At 35.7% G+C, this 14,035-nt stretch overlaps 1 protein-coding gene across 3 annotated transcripts in view; it reads right to left on the bottom strand.

Annotated features, from left to right (window-relative positions):
• The window catches only part of hfm1 (helicase for meiosis 1), a 42,088-nt gene that overhangs the window by 1,293 nt on the left and 26,760 nt on the right, over positions 1–14,035 (bottom strand). For all 3 annotated transcript variants that reach the window (XM_059343874.1, XM_059343873.1, XM_059343872.1), the window contains exons 12-38: positions 13,468–13,668; positions 13,264–13,352; positions 13,118–13,161; positions 12,889–12,990; positions 11,988–12,133; positions 11,691–11,785; positions 11,447–11,580; positions 11,299–11,346; positions 10,995–11,075; positions 10,231–10,322; positions 9,975–10,081; positions 9,811–9,858; positions 8,997–9,094; positions 8,776–8,910; positions 8,542–8,627; positions 8,380–8,463; positions 8,000–8,157; positions 7,201–7,304; positions 5,974–6,159; positions 5,773–5,838; positions 5,334–5,458; positions 4,226–4,308; positions 3,118–3,221; positions 2,958–3,035; positions 1,568–1,867; positions 823–904; positions 551–650 (exon numbers count right to left, since the gene is read on the bottom strand). In XM_059343874.1, the coding sequence (XP_059199857.1) occupies positions 551–650; positions 823–904; positions 1,568–1,867; positions 2,958–3,035; positions 3,118–3,221; positions 4,226–4,308; positions 5,334–5,458; positions 5,773–5,838; positions 5,974–6,159; positions 7,201–7,304; positions 8,000–8,157; positions 8,380–8,463; positions 8,542–8,627; positions 8,776–8,910; positions 8,997–9,094; positions 9,811–9,858; positions 9,975–10,081; positions 10,231–10,322; positions 10,995–11,075; positions 11,299–11,346; positions 11,447–11,580; positions 11,691–11,785; positions 11,988–12,133; positions 12,889–12,990; positions 13,118–13,161; positions 13,264–13,352; positions 13,468–13,668 (2,976 nt within the window). The remainder of the gene's footprint in view (positions 1–550; positions 651–822; positions 905–1,567; positions 1,868–2,957; positions 3,036–3,117; positions 3,222–4,225; positions 4,309–5,333; positions 5,459–5,772; positions 5,839–5,973; positions 6,160–7,200; positions 7,305–7,999; positions 8,158–8,379; positions 8,464–8,541; positions 8,628–8,775; positions 8,911–8,996; positions 9,095–9,810; positions 9,859–9,974; positions 10,082–10,230; positions 10,323–10,994; positions 11,076–11,298; positions 11,347–11,446; positions 11,581–11,690; positions 11,786–11,987; positions 12,134–12,888; positions 12,991–13,117; positions 13,162–13,263; positions 13,353–13,467; positions 13,669–14,035) is intronic.

The following is a 14,035-nucleotide window of genomic DNA, read 5'->3' as shown; positions in this document are numbered from 1 at the left end:
ACATTTAGTCCTCTTCAAATTGACTACTCTCTCGCGACCTTTGTGGCAAAAATGGCCATGCACATAAAAACAGCTATTAAATCACCATACATCAATATTTTTTTATGCTCTGTTATTGAATAAATCTCTTAAACAACTTCAGACGTGTGCAAAACTAACTTAATTTTTGGAATTTTTAAGGCAATAAATTCCACAAATTAACTTTTGACAAGGAGCACCTGTTAACTGAAAACCATTCCAGATGATCACCTCATGAATCTGACTGAGAGAATAACAGTGTTCAAAGCTGTAACCAAACAAGAGGTGGCTACGTCTAAGAATCTATAATATAAAACATATTCTGGCTAGTTTAACAGGGTTTTTTTTACTACATAATTCCATTTGTGTTCTTTGATAGTTTTGACATCTTCAGTAATAATCTACAATGTTGAAAATAAAATAAAAAATGAAGAATTTAATGAAAAAGTGTGTCCAAACTTTTGACAGGTACTGTACAAACACAAACACACACACACACACACACACACACACACACACACACATCTCTCACCTTTTTATTCCAGTCGAGTGTGATTCTGTTTTGTGGTCTGACTGTGAGCAGAGAGGGTCCTGGATCTCTGATTAATGGGTTTAAAATGGGAGGAATCAACCTAAAACACAAAAATATGATAAATGTTTTTACTGTCTTTACTACATTATATAACCTTGATTGCAGATTCTGTATTTTCTGTGAGGAGATTTTATAAACATTTGAGACATTATTTGATTTCTGGTGTTTGAAACGAACAATTACACCTAATTGAGGATAATTTGTGACCTTACCTGAGTGGTGTTCTCGCAGTGGTTGTACAGGGTTTGACCTGTGAGTGACTGAGGGATCCAGGTGCAGATGTCCCAGCAAACCCTACACATAAAACACAACAGTTACAATGAAGTCTTAACAAGATGTATATAAAGATGGCAAATTGACTTCCACCCAAGGATATACCTGTTTGGGATTTTTCATTATGATATGATGGTGATGATATGATATGATATGACTTTATTTGTTAGTTAATAGTTATTTATTAGTTTTAATTTTGTTGTGAATTTTTGTTTTCAAAATTAGTTCGTTTTAATTAGTTTTTTTCTTGAAAATGCTTAATTTTTGTTTAGTTTTTATTGGTTTTAGTTTTTTGTAATGGGGTAATTGTGGGTGCGAGATTCAAAAAGGTCACAATACATTTTGCCTTTATTTCCTTTGACTTATCTATCTCAGCCCCAATAAGGTTATTAACTCTTAAAACGAGATAAATTGATTTCATATCAACCAAAAGGCTTATGTATGAAAAAAGTTGACAAAGACAAAAAAGAAGCATATTTTCACTATAATTTTAGTTCATTTTAGTTCATTTTGTAACCACACAATACAGTTTCAGTTAGTTATCGTTTTTATTTTCATTTCAGTTAACGAAAAAATTTTTTTTTTTATTTCAGTTTTTCGTTATTTCGTTATTTTTTGTTAACTATAACAACCTTGCTTCCATCCTCTGTCTTCTCAATTAAATTGAACTCAAATTGGCTCTACCTGGCGTGTTGTAGTCAACAGACTGCTGGACTTGAGGTTTAGCATTAGTTGATGACATCTCGCTGGCGTGCACCAAGTTCTCGTCATCAAAGTCGCCCCAGTCGTCCCAATCATTTCCAAGATCAAAGGTCACAGTTGGTATTTGTGAACATGAAGCATTTTCGCCGTGAACACCGTGCTTCGACACCGCAGTGGACCTCTTTGAATAAGCTGAGCTGGCTGTATTGATCTGGTTTTGAAGTGGTTTATGGATCTGACGCACACCAACACTGACTCCTGGGTTCACCCACACTGAGGAGCCTAAACACAACAGGATGAATAGCACATCAAATGTTACCGAGCTTTCTTGGCTTTAATATGAAGAAGTGTTTGTTAGAACTATAATTGTTGACTTTGCAATTTTCTATCATTCACTACCAGTGGTGGAAAAAGTATTCAGATCCATTACTTAAGTAAAAGTATGAATACAACACTGTGAAATGACTCCACTACAAGTAAAAATCCTGCATTCAAAACTTAAGTTAAAAGTACAAAAGTATCAGCACCAAAATGTACTTAAAAGTATCAAAAGTAAAAGTACTCGTTATGCAGAATGACCTCACTCAGATTGTTTTATAAATTCTAAATATATTATTAGATTATTTGTATTGATACTTTTATGTAAGCAGTGTTTTAATTTTGTAAAGACAGGGCTCATTTAATCACTATATATACTATTATAACATTTAATTTAAAAAAGCCTAATCACTTTAAATTGATCACATGTTCAATCGTGACATGTAAAGTAACTAAAGCCGTCAGCTAAATGTAATTGAGTAAAAAGTACAACATCTGCCTCAAAATGTAGTGAAATAGAAGAATAAAGTTAGATAAAATGGAAATACTCAAGTAAAGTATCTCAAAACTGTACTTAAGTACAGTACTTGAGTAAATGTACTTAGTTACTTTCCACAATACAAACAACAACAAAGTATTATCCAGATGATAAGTGAAGTTACATAAACAAACAGTGTAGAAACATAAATTCTTCTATTTCTGCCAAGTTCATTTTGCTTTATCTTCCTTCTGCTATTATGAAGTTGCAAATCTTCCTCGTTCAAATCAGTGGGGGCTTTTTACATTTATTGTCAAATTAAATTGTGTCTACATGAATTATGTCTACAAAAATTGCTTGTTAAATTTGGTCTACTAAATTATGTATAGTCTTATCTTGCTGAGCTTTAATTCTCCAAACTGTGTGTCACATTCAGTATTCCAACAGAGTTAGACTCTATGTGCCTCCTACTTCCATATGGTCATATGAATATCAACATTTCTGCCAATGTGAGGAAAAATAGGCATCAGTATGTTCTGCATTGTAATGAGATTGAGGTAAGCGCTTTAACAATACTTTGATGGTAAGCGTGAGATGCTGCAGGTGTGTGAGCAGGCTCATCTGTCATCATGTCCTCCATATAGTCATCATAATCTGAATATGAGAGACAGAGAAATACTGAGTCACTGATTGAGTGATTGTTAAACACTGCTATGTTAGGGAAAGTGCTGTTTACCACTGTCAGCATCATCCAGCTGAACTATGTCTATGTCTCCAGTCAGATCCACAGTCTCAGTGTGAGGTCTCACTGAAGCTTCATAGTGACTACTGCCTCCATACCTGCATTGATTAAAATAGGACATATAATATATATATATGTTTATATAATTCAGCATCAGGACATCTGATTTTATTGACACTAAGCTTATTTTACTGTCTCACTTTGTCAGAATTTACTTTGCAGTAGTTGTAAAGGGACTTATTCTGATATAAGTTTCACCTCATGTAAGTTTCCAAACAATAAATATGTAGAGTAAGTTCAGAGGAGAAAACGCACATGCTCGCACGCATGCACACACAGACACACAACTGCTCAATTCAATCAGTCGGAAAAAGGGTAAACCAAAAGATCCAACATGAATGTTTGTGTGCTAAAACTCAATGCAGTGTAGATTTGACTTGTAACAGGAAAACCTCCCTTTTCAAAAACTTCATATAATTCAAGGAACAATACTGTATTTAAAAAGAAATGTTTTAATTAATGTGCAGTGCTTAGTAATAAGGATTTAAGTCATTTATTATTACACAATCTCTGGTTTTCTAAAGATAATGGTATTTATTGGCTTTGTCCCTGCCCATTCAAAAACATCAGTGTATCCTATGGTTAACTCTTTACAATTAGACATATTGGCTTTCCCTTCTCTTCTGGCAAGACGCCGTATCATACTCCTTTGGATGTCTTCTAAAGCTCCATCTATTTCTCTGTGGCTCAAAGATGTCGTGTCTTTTCTCAAGATGGAAAAGATATGTTTTGCAGCGAAAGGCAATTATGTTAAATTTGATCAGAAATGAGGCTCTTTCATAGTCTATTTCAAATCCTTACCAACTCATATATATATATATAGATAGATATATAGATAGATAGATAGATAGATAGATAGATAGATAGATAGATAGATAGATAGATAGATAGATAGATAGATAGATAGATAGACACTGTTTTGACACTGTTTTGTTGTTACTAACAATGTGATTTATCTGTAACTTTATTCCCCTGACCCCCTTCTTCAATAACAAGAAAAAATATTTTTTTTTAAAAACCCCATCAGTGTGACTGTGATTACCAGTTAACAGAAGGTAGCCTCTCTTTTGGTTTGTAAGAAAACTGCTGCATGTTGTCAGAAACAGATTCCTGGCTCATTTTCATCTGAGGAAACAAAACAGCAAACACAGACTTATTCAGTTTGTAATAAAAATTAAGTCACAAATAAGAAAGACATTTTTATTGTTTGTCAGAGTATGGTTATCCATGTATTATCCTTAACAGTGTATCCAAACTCTGGTCACGGGGGGGCCGATCCCAGCTGACATTGGGGGAGACTATCGCAGGGCAGACACATAGAGACAGACAAACATTCACGCTCTCGTTCAGTCCTACGGGCAATTTAGAGTCACCAATTAAACCTCAGGACTGTGGGAGGAAGCTGGAGGACCCGGAGAGAACAGCAAACTCCACACAGAAGAGCCGAGGCCGGAGTCGAACAGGCGACCCTCTTGCTGTATAGTATAGTAAGTATAGTTATATTGTTAACAATCATTATATTTCTCACAATCGTATAGAAACACACAATAATGCACATGCCTGCATATTCCTCCTCTGGAGTTTTGGATAAAATGAGCACAGAATCACACATATTTTATTTAATCTGCATAATTCTGCACCTGTTAGCAAAATATTTCTATAAATAGCTTTTCTAAAGTGCACATCTACATGCCTAGACACTCTGGTATTTATGTTATGCACATACTTGATGCACATGCATTTTAATAGTTTTTTCATGTGTAAATGCTTGACAGTATAATAGCTGTTCAACATAGGTTTAATTTCACATACAGTATATTGGGCTTTTCCTTTGTGGCTGGTTCATTTCTTATATTTCTTTGCAAAAATGTAACTTCCCCAACATTTCTTTCAATTTTATCCTAACCAGTGTTGACTTGGCAATGACTCATCAGCTTCTTCTTTTTTTGGGGGTGAAAAAATTGCATAAATGCACTTTGCATTCTTTCCCAGATGTGGTTTGTGAGGACAGCACAGCCTTAGGTTTCAATCTTATAATAATCACAGATAACAGCACATTGAATAATGTTAATCATTTAACTTCAAAAACTGTTTTTCTAGAGTATATGATGCAGGCTTGGACAGCCTTAAAAAAAATTGGTTATCCTGACCTTGAGTCGTTTGACTGGAGTCTCTGCAAGTGTGTCACACCTGCTCCTCAGGTCCTTCAAATAGGAAGAGAAACCGGATTCTTGAGTTGCTGATCTCTTCCGTGCCACAGTTACACCTACTTTACCTTAGGGGTGGAGAGAAGAAGACCTCTATCTATCAATCAATCAATCAATCAATATCCTTTACTTAACTAGGTAGAAATATCAATGAGATTTAAAACTTATTTTCCAAGAGTGACCTGGCCAAGACAGCAGCATAAAAGCAAAATGGTTACGTCAAACACAAGAGGTGGATTACATGATTACACAGTGCAATCACAAAATCCAATTGAGCTTTTATATATATATATATATATATATATATATATATATACTTTAGGCACAAAGTGAAGCACAGGTGAACAAAAGTACACAGTGAAAGACAAGTGATTATACTCACAGCAGTCGTGGCCACAGAGATCCTTATTCTTGCAGAAGTGGTTGCACTGTCGTTTATTGCCTACATCTGATTGTAAAGTTGCCACATTTGAATAGAGGGGGTAAAAGCATTGGAAATAACAACCTGCCTTTGAAGACATACCATATCGATATACAAAATTCATATTTCATTTTCATTCATTCATCAGTAATAGTGTAGTACCTTGGTCGGTAGCAGATGTGGTGTTTTCCCTCTGAGTAGCAGCTTGATCGGCAGTCTGCGGTTTCAGTGCAGAGAGCTGCAGTCTCTGTGCAGGGGGATCATATTGTATCTTGTATGGATTATCAGTTCCAAACCTCCTTGCTCCAGAGTAGTATATGTTGAACTTCTGTTGGATATCCAGGCCCACTTAATGAGAGAAAAAGGGCAAATGTACAGTAAATGCACTCCTTGCATAGCACTGACAGGCAGTCCAAAAGTGCTTTAGAACTGCATTTATTTGCTTGGCCAGCAGGGGGCAACTAAAACAAGTTAGATTGTGTTGAAGTCTATGAGAAATTGACACTACTGCTGACTTGATTTATTACCTGTAAACATTTAATAGGTTTCAATTACTAGTGTCAGGTCTCCTACAATACAGCATGATGTTTATTCTGTAAATGGAGCTTGTGTTTAGAGTAAATAGACGATTAAGCAGGATATGCTTTAGGGCGTGGCAACCTTGTCATTGACCTGTTAATCAGGATAGAAGCGTCACATTACATTACATTACATGTCATTTAGCAGACGCTTTTGTCCAAAGCGACTTACAATAAGTGCTTTCAACTACATGCATATACATGACACTATGTAGATTTAAATACCTGGGAACTTGTTTTTGGGTGTTGTCCATGTTTGGTCTTCAGTTTATGAATGTTAAATGTAACACTTTAGTCTCCTAAACATATCTTGTTGAGCATTTGGTTGTACTAAAGACACTCTCAGGAGTCAGCTGTTTAAAATGATAATGTGTACTTCTTTTATACAACACAAGCTGTAAATTATACTTTATATCTAATTGTAAAAACTATATACGTATATATATATTTTTACTTCATCAATTTTTCACAATTAGCTTACAGCAAAAATGACAAATACCTGAAAATAGCCATTTTTTTTCCATTTTAAAATGTATCATAAAATCAAGCTTTAAAGAAATATAATGATTATATAATCGCCCCATTTAGGCTTGACACATTCAGTGAAAATAACAATGTTTTACAAAAAAATAGAGACAGATAAGCTCAATAACAGCAATTTATACACACAACAATTGTTGAACCAAAGCCACTGTTCAATTTATAAATAAAGAACCTTCCACTGAAGAACACAACATGCTGTTATTCCCCTCCATTATATGCATATTGTGGATATTTGTATGTTAAATACAAAGGTATTTCAATGGTTTACCATATTGTGAGCTGATGAGATTGACACTGATCTCCTCTCCTTTTGAGGCCTTTGCCACTTCGATCTTCTTCGACCAACTACCACACTTTAGCAGTACCAAGTCCCTGGAAAACAATCAGTTTACAATATATTATCGGTCTTTTACATAATACACAATACAGTGGGGGAAAGTAACTAAGTATATTTACTCAAGTGCTGTACTCAAGTACAATTTTAATGAACTTTTACTTTACTTGAGTATTTCCATTTATTTAACTTTATATTTCTACTCCACTACATTCTGAGGCAAATATTGTACTTTTTACTCCACTACATTTAGCTGACAGCTTTAGTTACTATTCAGGTCGAGATTTAATATAAAAAATATGATCAATTTAAAATAATGACACATTTTTATCATTCAAGCAACATAACAGTATATTAAGTAGTGAAACCAGCAATGCTAACCTGACAATATTTAAATTTTGCTTATATAATACATCAATAATAATATTATTATGTTTGGAATATATAAAACAGTCTGGGTGGGTCCATTCTGCATAATGAGTAATTTTACTTTTGACACTTTAAGTACATTTTGAGGCTGATACTTTTGTACTTTTACTTAAGTAAGTTTTGAAAGCAGGACTTTTACTAGTAGTGGAGTAATTTCACAGTGTGTTATTAGTACTTTTACTGGATACTTCCACCACTGACACAATATATATATTAGTGAAAGAAATATAGAGAAGGGAGGTTACGTGAAAGAAATCAAAGACAACACAAAAGACAACAGCCCCCAGGTTGTTTTTTTTCTCACGTGAGTTTGTGTAGGAAGACCACGGCGTTGTCAGAGTTTCCGATTATCAGAGTGACATAGTGGTGGTCTGGAGCTGTTCTCCTGGACAGCAGCTGTGCTTGGTTTTTAAGGTTCACCTTTAGCACGATCTCTGCCGCAGCACAGCTATACCTGGGAAGCTTTAAAATACAGAGAAAAAGAAATCTCACTCGCAGTAGTAACTCTTTCTAACAAAACTCAATAGATCAATGATAATATATGATATAATATGGCTCATTTCGTTGTCCTAGTACTTGTTACTCTGTTCAATGACAATAAAATGGAATCTCATCTCATCTCATAAAGCATCATATTAAGTATTTATAAAAATACTACTAATACAAAACTGCAACATCTTTTACCTGCTCCAAAGTGACTTCATATGTCGGGAGATGTATGACAGATTCTCTGATTTGGTTGCCAAATGGTGGATGTCTGTTGAGAATCTGAATTAAATAAATGGTCAGAAATCATATCCAAGTGCTTCATACTATGTTTTGTGTTTAAGTATGATGCAGACTGACCAGCTCAATCTCTCTGGCATGGGTTTGCTCTATTTTGCTGAAAGTGGTGAGTCCAGCATTCACCATGGCAGTCGAAAGGGTCTGGCCTGAAACACACAGAGTTTATTATCAAATGTTGATATTTAGGAAGAATGTTTGGTTTAATTTAATATGCATGGAGATTTCCATCCTCATTTTAGTGCTATATTTACATTGCTTCAACAAAATATGCTATACTATGCTACGTGAATCCACCTATCTTCTCCAGCTGTTTGGAAACATAGGGCGAGTTTTCCCAAAGCTTGGCTCTGAAGCACTTGGCCAGGATCAGGGAGTTGAGCAGAGCAGAGAAACCAGTTTTGGATTGGTGACTCAGAAACTCTGACAGGCCTGGCACGGGATCAAAATGCAATCAAAGTTTAAAAAATATCAAATCAAACATAGAGTACTTGATTTTCCTGATTCACAGAACATACATTTGCTGATGCGCATCCCATTTTTGAAGATCCTCGCTGTGTCTTGTGTCAGTCCAAACTCTTGAATTGAAATGGAACCCAACTGAGCCTGAATCAAGCTACATACAAGAAAAAGAAGTTTGAAGTTTTGAAGTTTTTTCATTTTGCACAATAATAAGACAAAAAAGAAAAGGATAAAGAAATAACAACCCAAAATGAAAACCCAAAAGGGCTTATACAGGGCCTCTACCTATATTAAAATTCACAAGTTAAAAACAAGTAACTATGAAATAGAAAAGAAATAATTACCATAAAAATTATAATAATATTAAAAAGTAAAATAAAATAAAAGTGTATAAGTGTGTGTGTGTACTACTTAGTGACCTGAGCAATCAGAGCCACTAAACTGCTCTTGTATGTGTTCAGAGAGGAAAACTGTATTGAACTATTAAACTGATCATTCCAAAGTATTGTACCTCTGTATTTTAAGGAAAACTGTCCAAGGGTAGTACGAGGAGTGAGGCAGGTGAAATATGTCAGTTGTCTAGTATTATACTTATGTAATTGTGAGTTGACATGAAAATATTCACTGAAAGCTTTAGGAATGGAATTAGGACCACACATATACTTAGAGATATAAATGCATATTTGGTATATATTGATCTGAAAAATTGTCATTATCTTGAGTTTTTGGAAATAAACATATAATAATCATAGTGGACAGTCCATAAGAAACCCATTATACATACATTTTGCAATACAATCCATAAACCAGTATTCCTTTTTTATTCAACCCTGCTTTTCCACAGAGAACACACTGAATAAATAAACCTACCAGTTCACTTTCATCTCACTGGTTTTGATCTTTCCCTCAAGGGGAAACCTGGAAAAAAATAGAATCATCTAATTTGCAATGCTTGTGTCTACCACTACAATACATTTAATACAAGGGGTTATTATACCGTATAAGCAATTGTAAATCCTATATATGTGCCTGACCTGATGGTGATCCTGTTTTTGTCCCTATTCAAGGTGTTTAAAGGCCTCTTCTCATTCATTCTCAACTGAATGTCGCTGAACTCTCTGCTCTTCGACACCAACTCAATCTGTACAAACAGACACTTTTTATCTGGATTTTATTTTCTTTATCATAAAATGTAAAATGATTTCCCTTTTGCAGGAGCCCAGCCTTACATAAAAATGTCACTTTATCTGCATTTTAATGATTGCTGTGCAGTCTTATCATGAAACCTACCAGGTCAGGTAGGTTCTCAGTGCCAGCCACTTTGCTGAACTGCTTCATGGTGTCAAAGGCAACACAGTACCGGGCCATCAACCTGCCGCTCTCTGTGAGGAGCAAAACAAACAAACATGTAATAGCTTCCTTTTGTGAATATAAGGCTCAGGGGAAGAGATAGAGCAGTTACAGTAAAGGTGAAAATGTCCTATCCTCACTGCCTCATTAGTTAAAAAGCACAAGAAGTAGGACTTCCTCGACTCACACCAAAATAATCCCTCTCAATCATTATTTGCAAATCAATTATTTACAGTCTTAAAGACAACATAACGTTTTTCTTGCATGGCTCCTCTGTCAACAAACTATCCCAAAAACTGAGTAAATTTTTTAAGAATTGTAAATTGGTGGTTGCATTACACGACAGCAAACTCTCACACAACTCATGCGGTATACTCTAAGTTTTATTTATCCAGTCGCAAGCTCACTACTTCTTAAAAAACAACACTTTTGTCACTACCTTCTTCACTCGTCCAGACTCACTATGCACGTGAGATGGAAGTAATTATATTAAGACTTTGTAATACTTTATATAAAGCCCATGTCTATAATGCATTATAATTACAATGCGTTATAACCTGCTGACAGCACTGTATAATTAAAAATGATGCTCTATAACCAAAATGACATCACAATATTAATCATGGCGTCGCCTTGTATTTTGTCTTATCTTTTCCGTTTGCCGCGTTTGCGACATTAAGCATTTCAACTGATTTCCTCTCTACCTGTTGGTTTGATGTTGATATCCTCATCCATGTTGATCAGACCAATGGAGGACAGAGCGTTGAGGGTTTTCAGACAGAGTTCTTTGAGAGGAACATCAATCAAACAGCAATTACTTGACTACAATAGTGTGGCAGTGTCATTAGTGTGCACGATTAACCAAAAAAGTCAAAGTACAGACAGTAGAACAGCTTGGATGATAAATGGCTTCAGTAACAGCCTTTCAAGTGTTTCAATAGAGTGTCCTCCTAATAGCAACATGCTACTTAAGTGACTTCAAACAGAGTAAAAACAGTTGTGGCCCACCTTGCAGTTTTGCTTCGATTCCATATCTGTCTAAGTCAGCAGAGAAACCTGAAATTGTCGAGGCACACTTCACTGACTGACTTTACATACGGTAACAATGGACACTATCTATAATAAATATCATTTTTTGTGTGTTTTCATCCCTAACCGTAGTGTGCGGGGTTCTTGAGGGCTCTGATGTAGAGGAAGGTGGAGCGTATCCAGTCCAGAGCCATGTTGACATCACTGATGGTTTGGAGAACAATCTCAGCATTCAGGTGCTCCACCAGGTGACTGTGTAAGCTGGGGAAAGGAAGGAAGGATATTGTTACCTCATGTACTACAGTAGAATCTCTCTGATGAGAAACAAAGAGTTAGACCGAGTGAGTGAGAGAGAGAGAGAGCTGTGATACCTGCTCTCAATGATTTCCATCCCATTCATAAGGTTCATATACTTGTCTTTGGTTTGGATCTTGGTCATGATCACTGCAGTCGCTGATGTGTCAAACTAAAGGAAGAAAAGACATAAGTTTGTATTTAATTTGTGCATCGTATTAAAACTATCTTTCTTAGTTAATTTAGTGTATTTAAGCAAATGCTATTTCCATAACAGCTGCAGAAACCTGCAAGTTAATGGTTGATTTCACAAATCAATTTACAGAAATGAAAATTGTGTTAAAACTAAAAAGTGTTTTATTATCTGTCATTACTTGTGGTCTTCCAGCTCGGCCTATCATCTGCAGCAAGTCTGCCTCGCTGTACTCCTCACAGGAGCCTGCCACATACTGCATGGTAGACTTGATCACCACCAGATGAGCTGGCAGGTTCACCCCCATGGCCAGAGTCCTGGTGGTAACTAGGATATTAAAAAATCAGAACTCTATAACAACACCTAATTAGCATATAATCAGTATCAGTGGATTATCAGCTTTAAACAGCACTATTACTGTATAGTCAGTGAGGCAAGATACGAGGCAAAAATTACTCGCAATAAAGAAAAATATATTAAAGTGTGTTCAATTTTGCCTTTCTGCTGCTTTCAGTATATTTTCTTATTCTCTTAATTATTCTTAACAGAATAAAGGTTTCATAGCCTTATATCTTTGTTGAGATTTATACAACTGTTGCATATCAGTCAGTATGGGTAGGAAAATACTGTATATTTCTATTGGCATAAAAACGTACTAGCATAGGTAATTTTAGTCATATTCTCTTTCTTGGGCAATATTTTAGTGACTCATTTGTTATAACCTGCAACACTTGTCTTTCCTGTTTCTCCTTTCTGCAGCCTAACAAAAACAATAAAAACAAAGGAACACTTCAAACAGTCTTACCTTTTAGTTTGTTTTTGTTTTTTTAAATCCTTTACTTCAGTTTGTACAGTCTGTGGTTTTTGAGTGTAATATTATCGGTTTGATGTAATGTAAACAATACCTGCTGTAACTACAGGTAGAGTTGTGAAATATCGCACTCTCCTAATTTATCATGTCTGGATACAATCAGTCTTACAAAGACATCAAAGGGATAGCTGGAGAGCTGGAGGATAACATAATATCTAGAATCCATTTTTAGGACAGGAGAAAACTCGACAAGTGACAAGTGAAGTCTCACAGAGGACAGGCAGGTCTCCTTGAGTGAAGGCCTCTTCTATCAACTTCCTGTCAGACAGGTCAACTCCTGCGTGGTGGTAACCAACTCCTAATATCACCAGATCTGAACCACAAATACAACACAACTCTTATATAACTGATAATTACAACCACAACCAAATCAAATGTACTTTGTCTCTGGGGTCTGCATCTGATGGGCCATGACATTTAGGTTTAAAAAGGGAACTCACCTCTCAGTTTTGAATCCAAAACACAGTTTGCATATTTCATCAACCTAAACCAATGACAAAGTAATAAAAAGTCAAGCTCAAGCTCTCAACTAAACAAAACAACAGTATGTTTTGATTACACATGTGAGAACACATAAGAAACGTACCTTTGCTTGTGCTCAATGCTCATAATGAACCTAGCATCCTTGGCTAGAACTGCAGCTGACTGCTGGACTCCTTTCCTTGTAGAGCAAAACTACAGAATATCATCATTATTACATTATGAAAAAAATGAACTACAATCTTATTCAATGAAATAACAAAAACATGAATGAAAGCAAACACATAAGTGACTCAATTTCTCCACCCACCACCAGTGCTGGCTTCTGGTCAGAGTACGTTTGTAAGATGTTGGCCATCTTGTAGTTGAGCGAGAGGTCAAACTTGAACTCTGTTTGGTTCGGGCTGCAGGGGAATCCCAGTACCACCTTCCTCAGCTTGACAGGACGGTGGCTCTCGTCCATGTGCAGATATGTGGCTGGACCACTCTCATTAGACAGCCAGTCTGCTATCTAATAACATAGCAGACAAAAGACAGATCTGATTACTGATTGACACTGAGCAATAGTACAAACACAGACAGTGGCTATGCATTACAGTGCAGTGACTCAGTGTAGTGCTGTTCTCAATTTGTTGCTATATTTAAGCTATGTTCTTACTTAATCAAATAGCATATGACTCAAATTAAAGCTGAGATAGGCATTCTTTTAGGCGTCATGAGGAAAAAAAATTAGTATGAACCTTTTAGAATATTGTAATTCAAGCTGAGAGAAAATTAGACTCCTAAACCTTCGCTTGGCTCTATTTTAAGCCTAAAAAATTGTAGTTTATTATGGGAGACCTCTGCCAGTCACAGGTCCATTTAGAGAGAGAGTGTTC

The sequence above is a fragment of the Centropristis striata genome, chromosome 11 (assembly GCF_030273125.1).
Source record: "Centropristis striata isolate RG_2023a ecotype Rhode Island chromosome 11, C.striata_1.0, whole genome shotgun sequence".
Taxonomy (NCBI): Eukaryota; Metazoa; Chordata; class Actinopteri; order Perciformes; family Serranidae; genus Centropristis; species Centropristis striata.
Note: the sequence above shows the minus strand (reverse complement) of the source record. Positions and strands in the feature narration are given on the sequence as shown.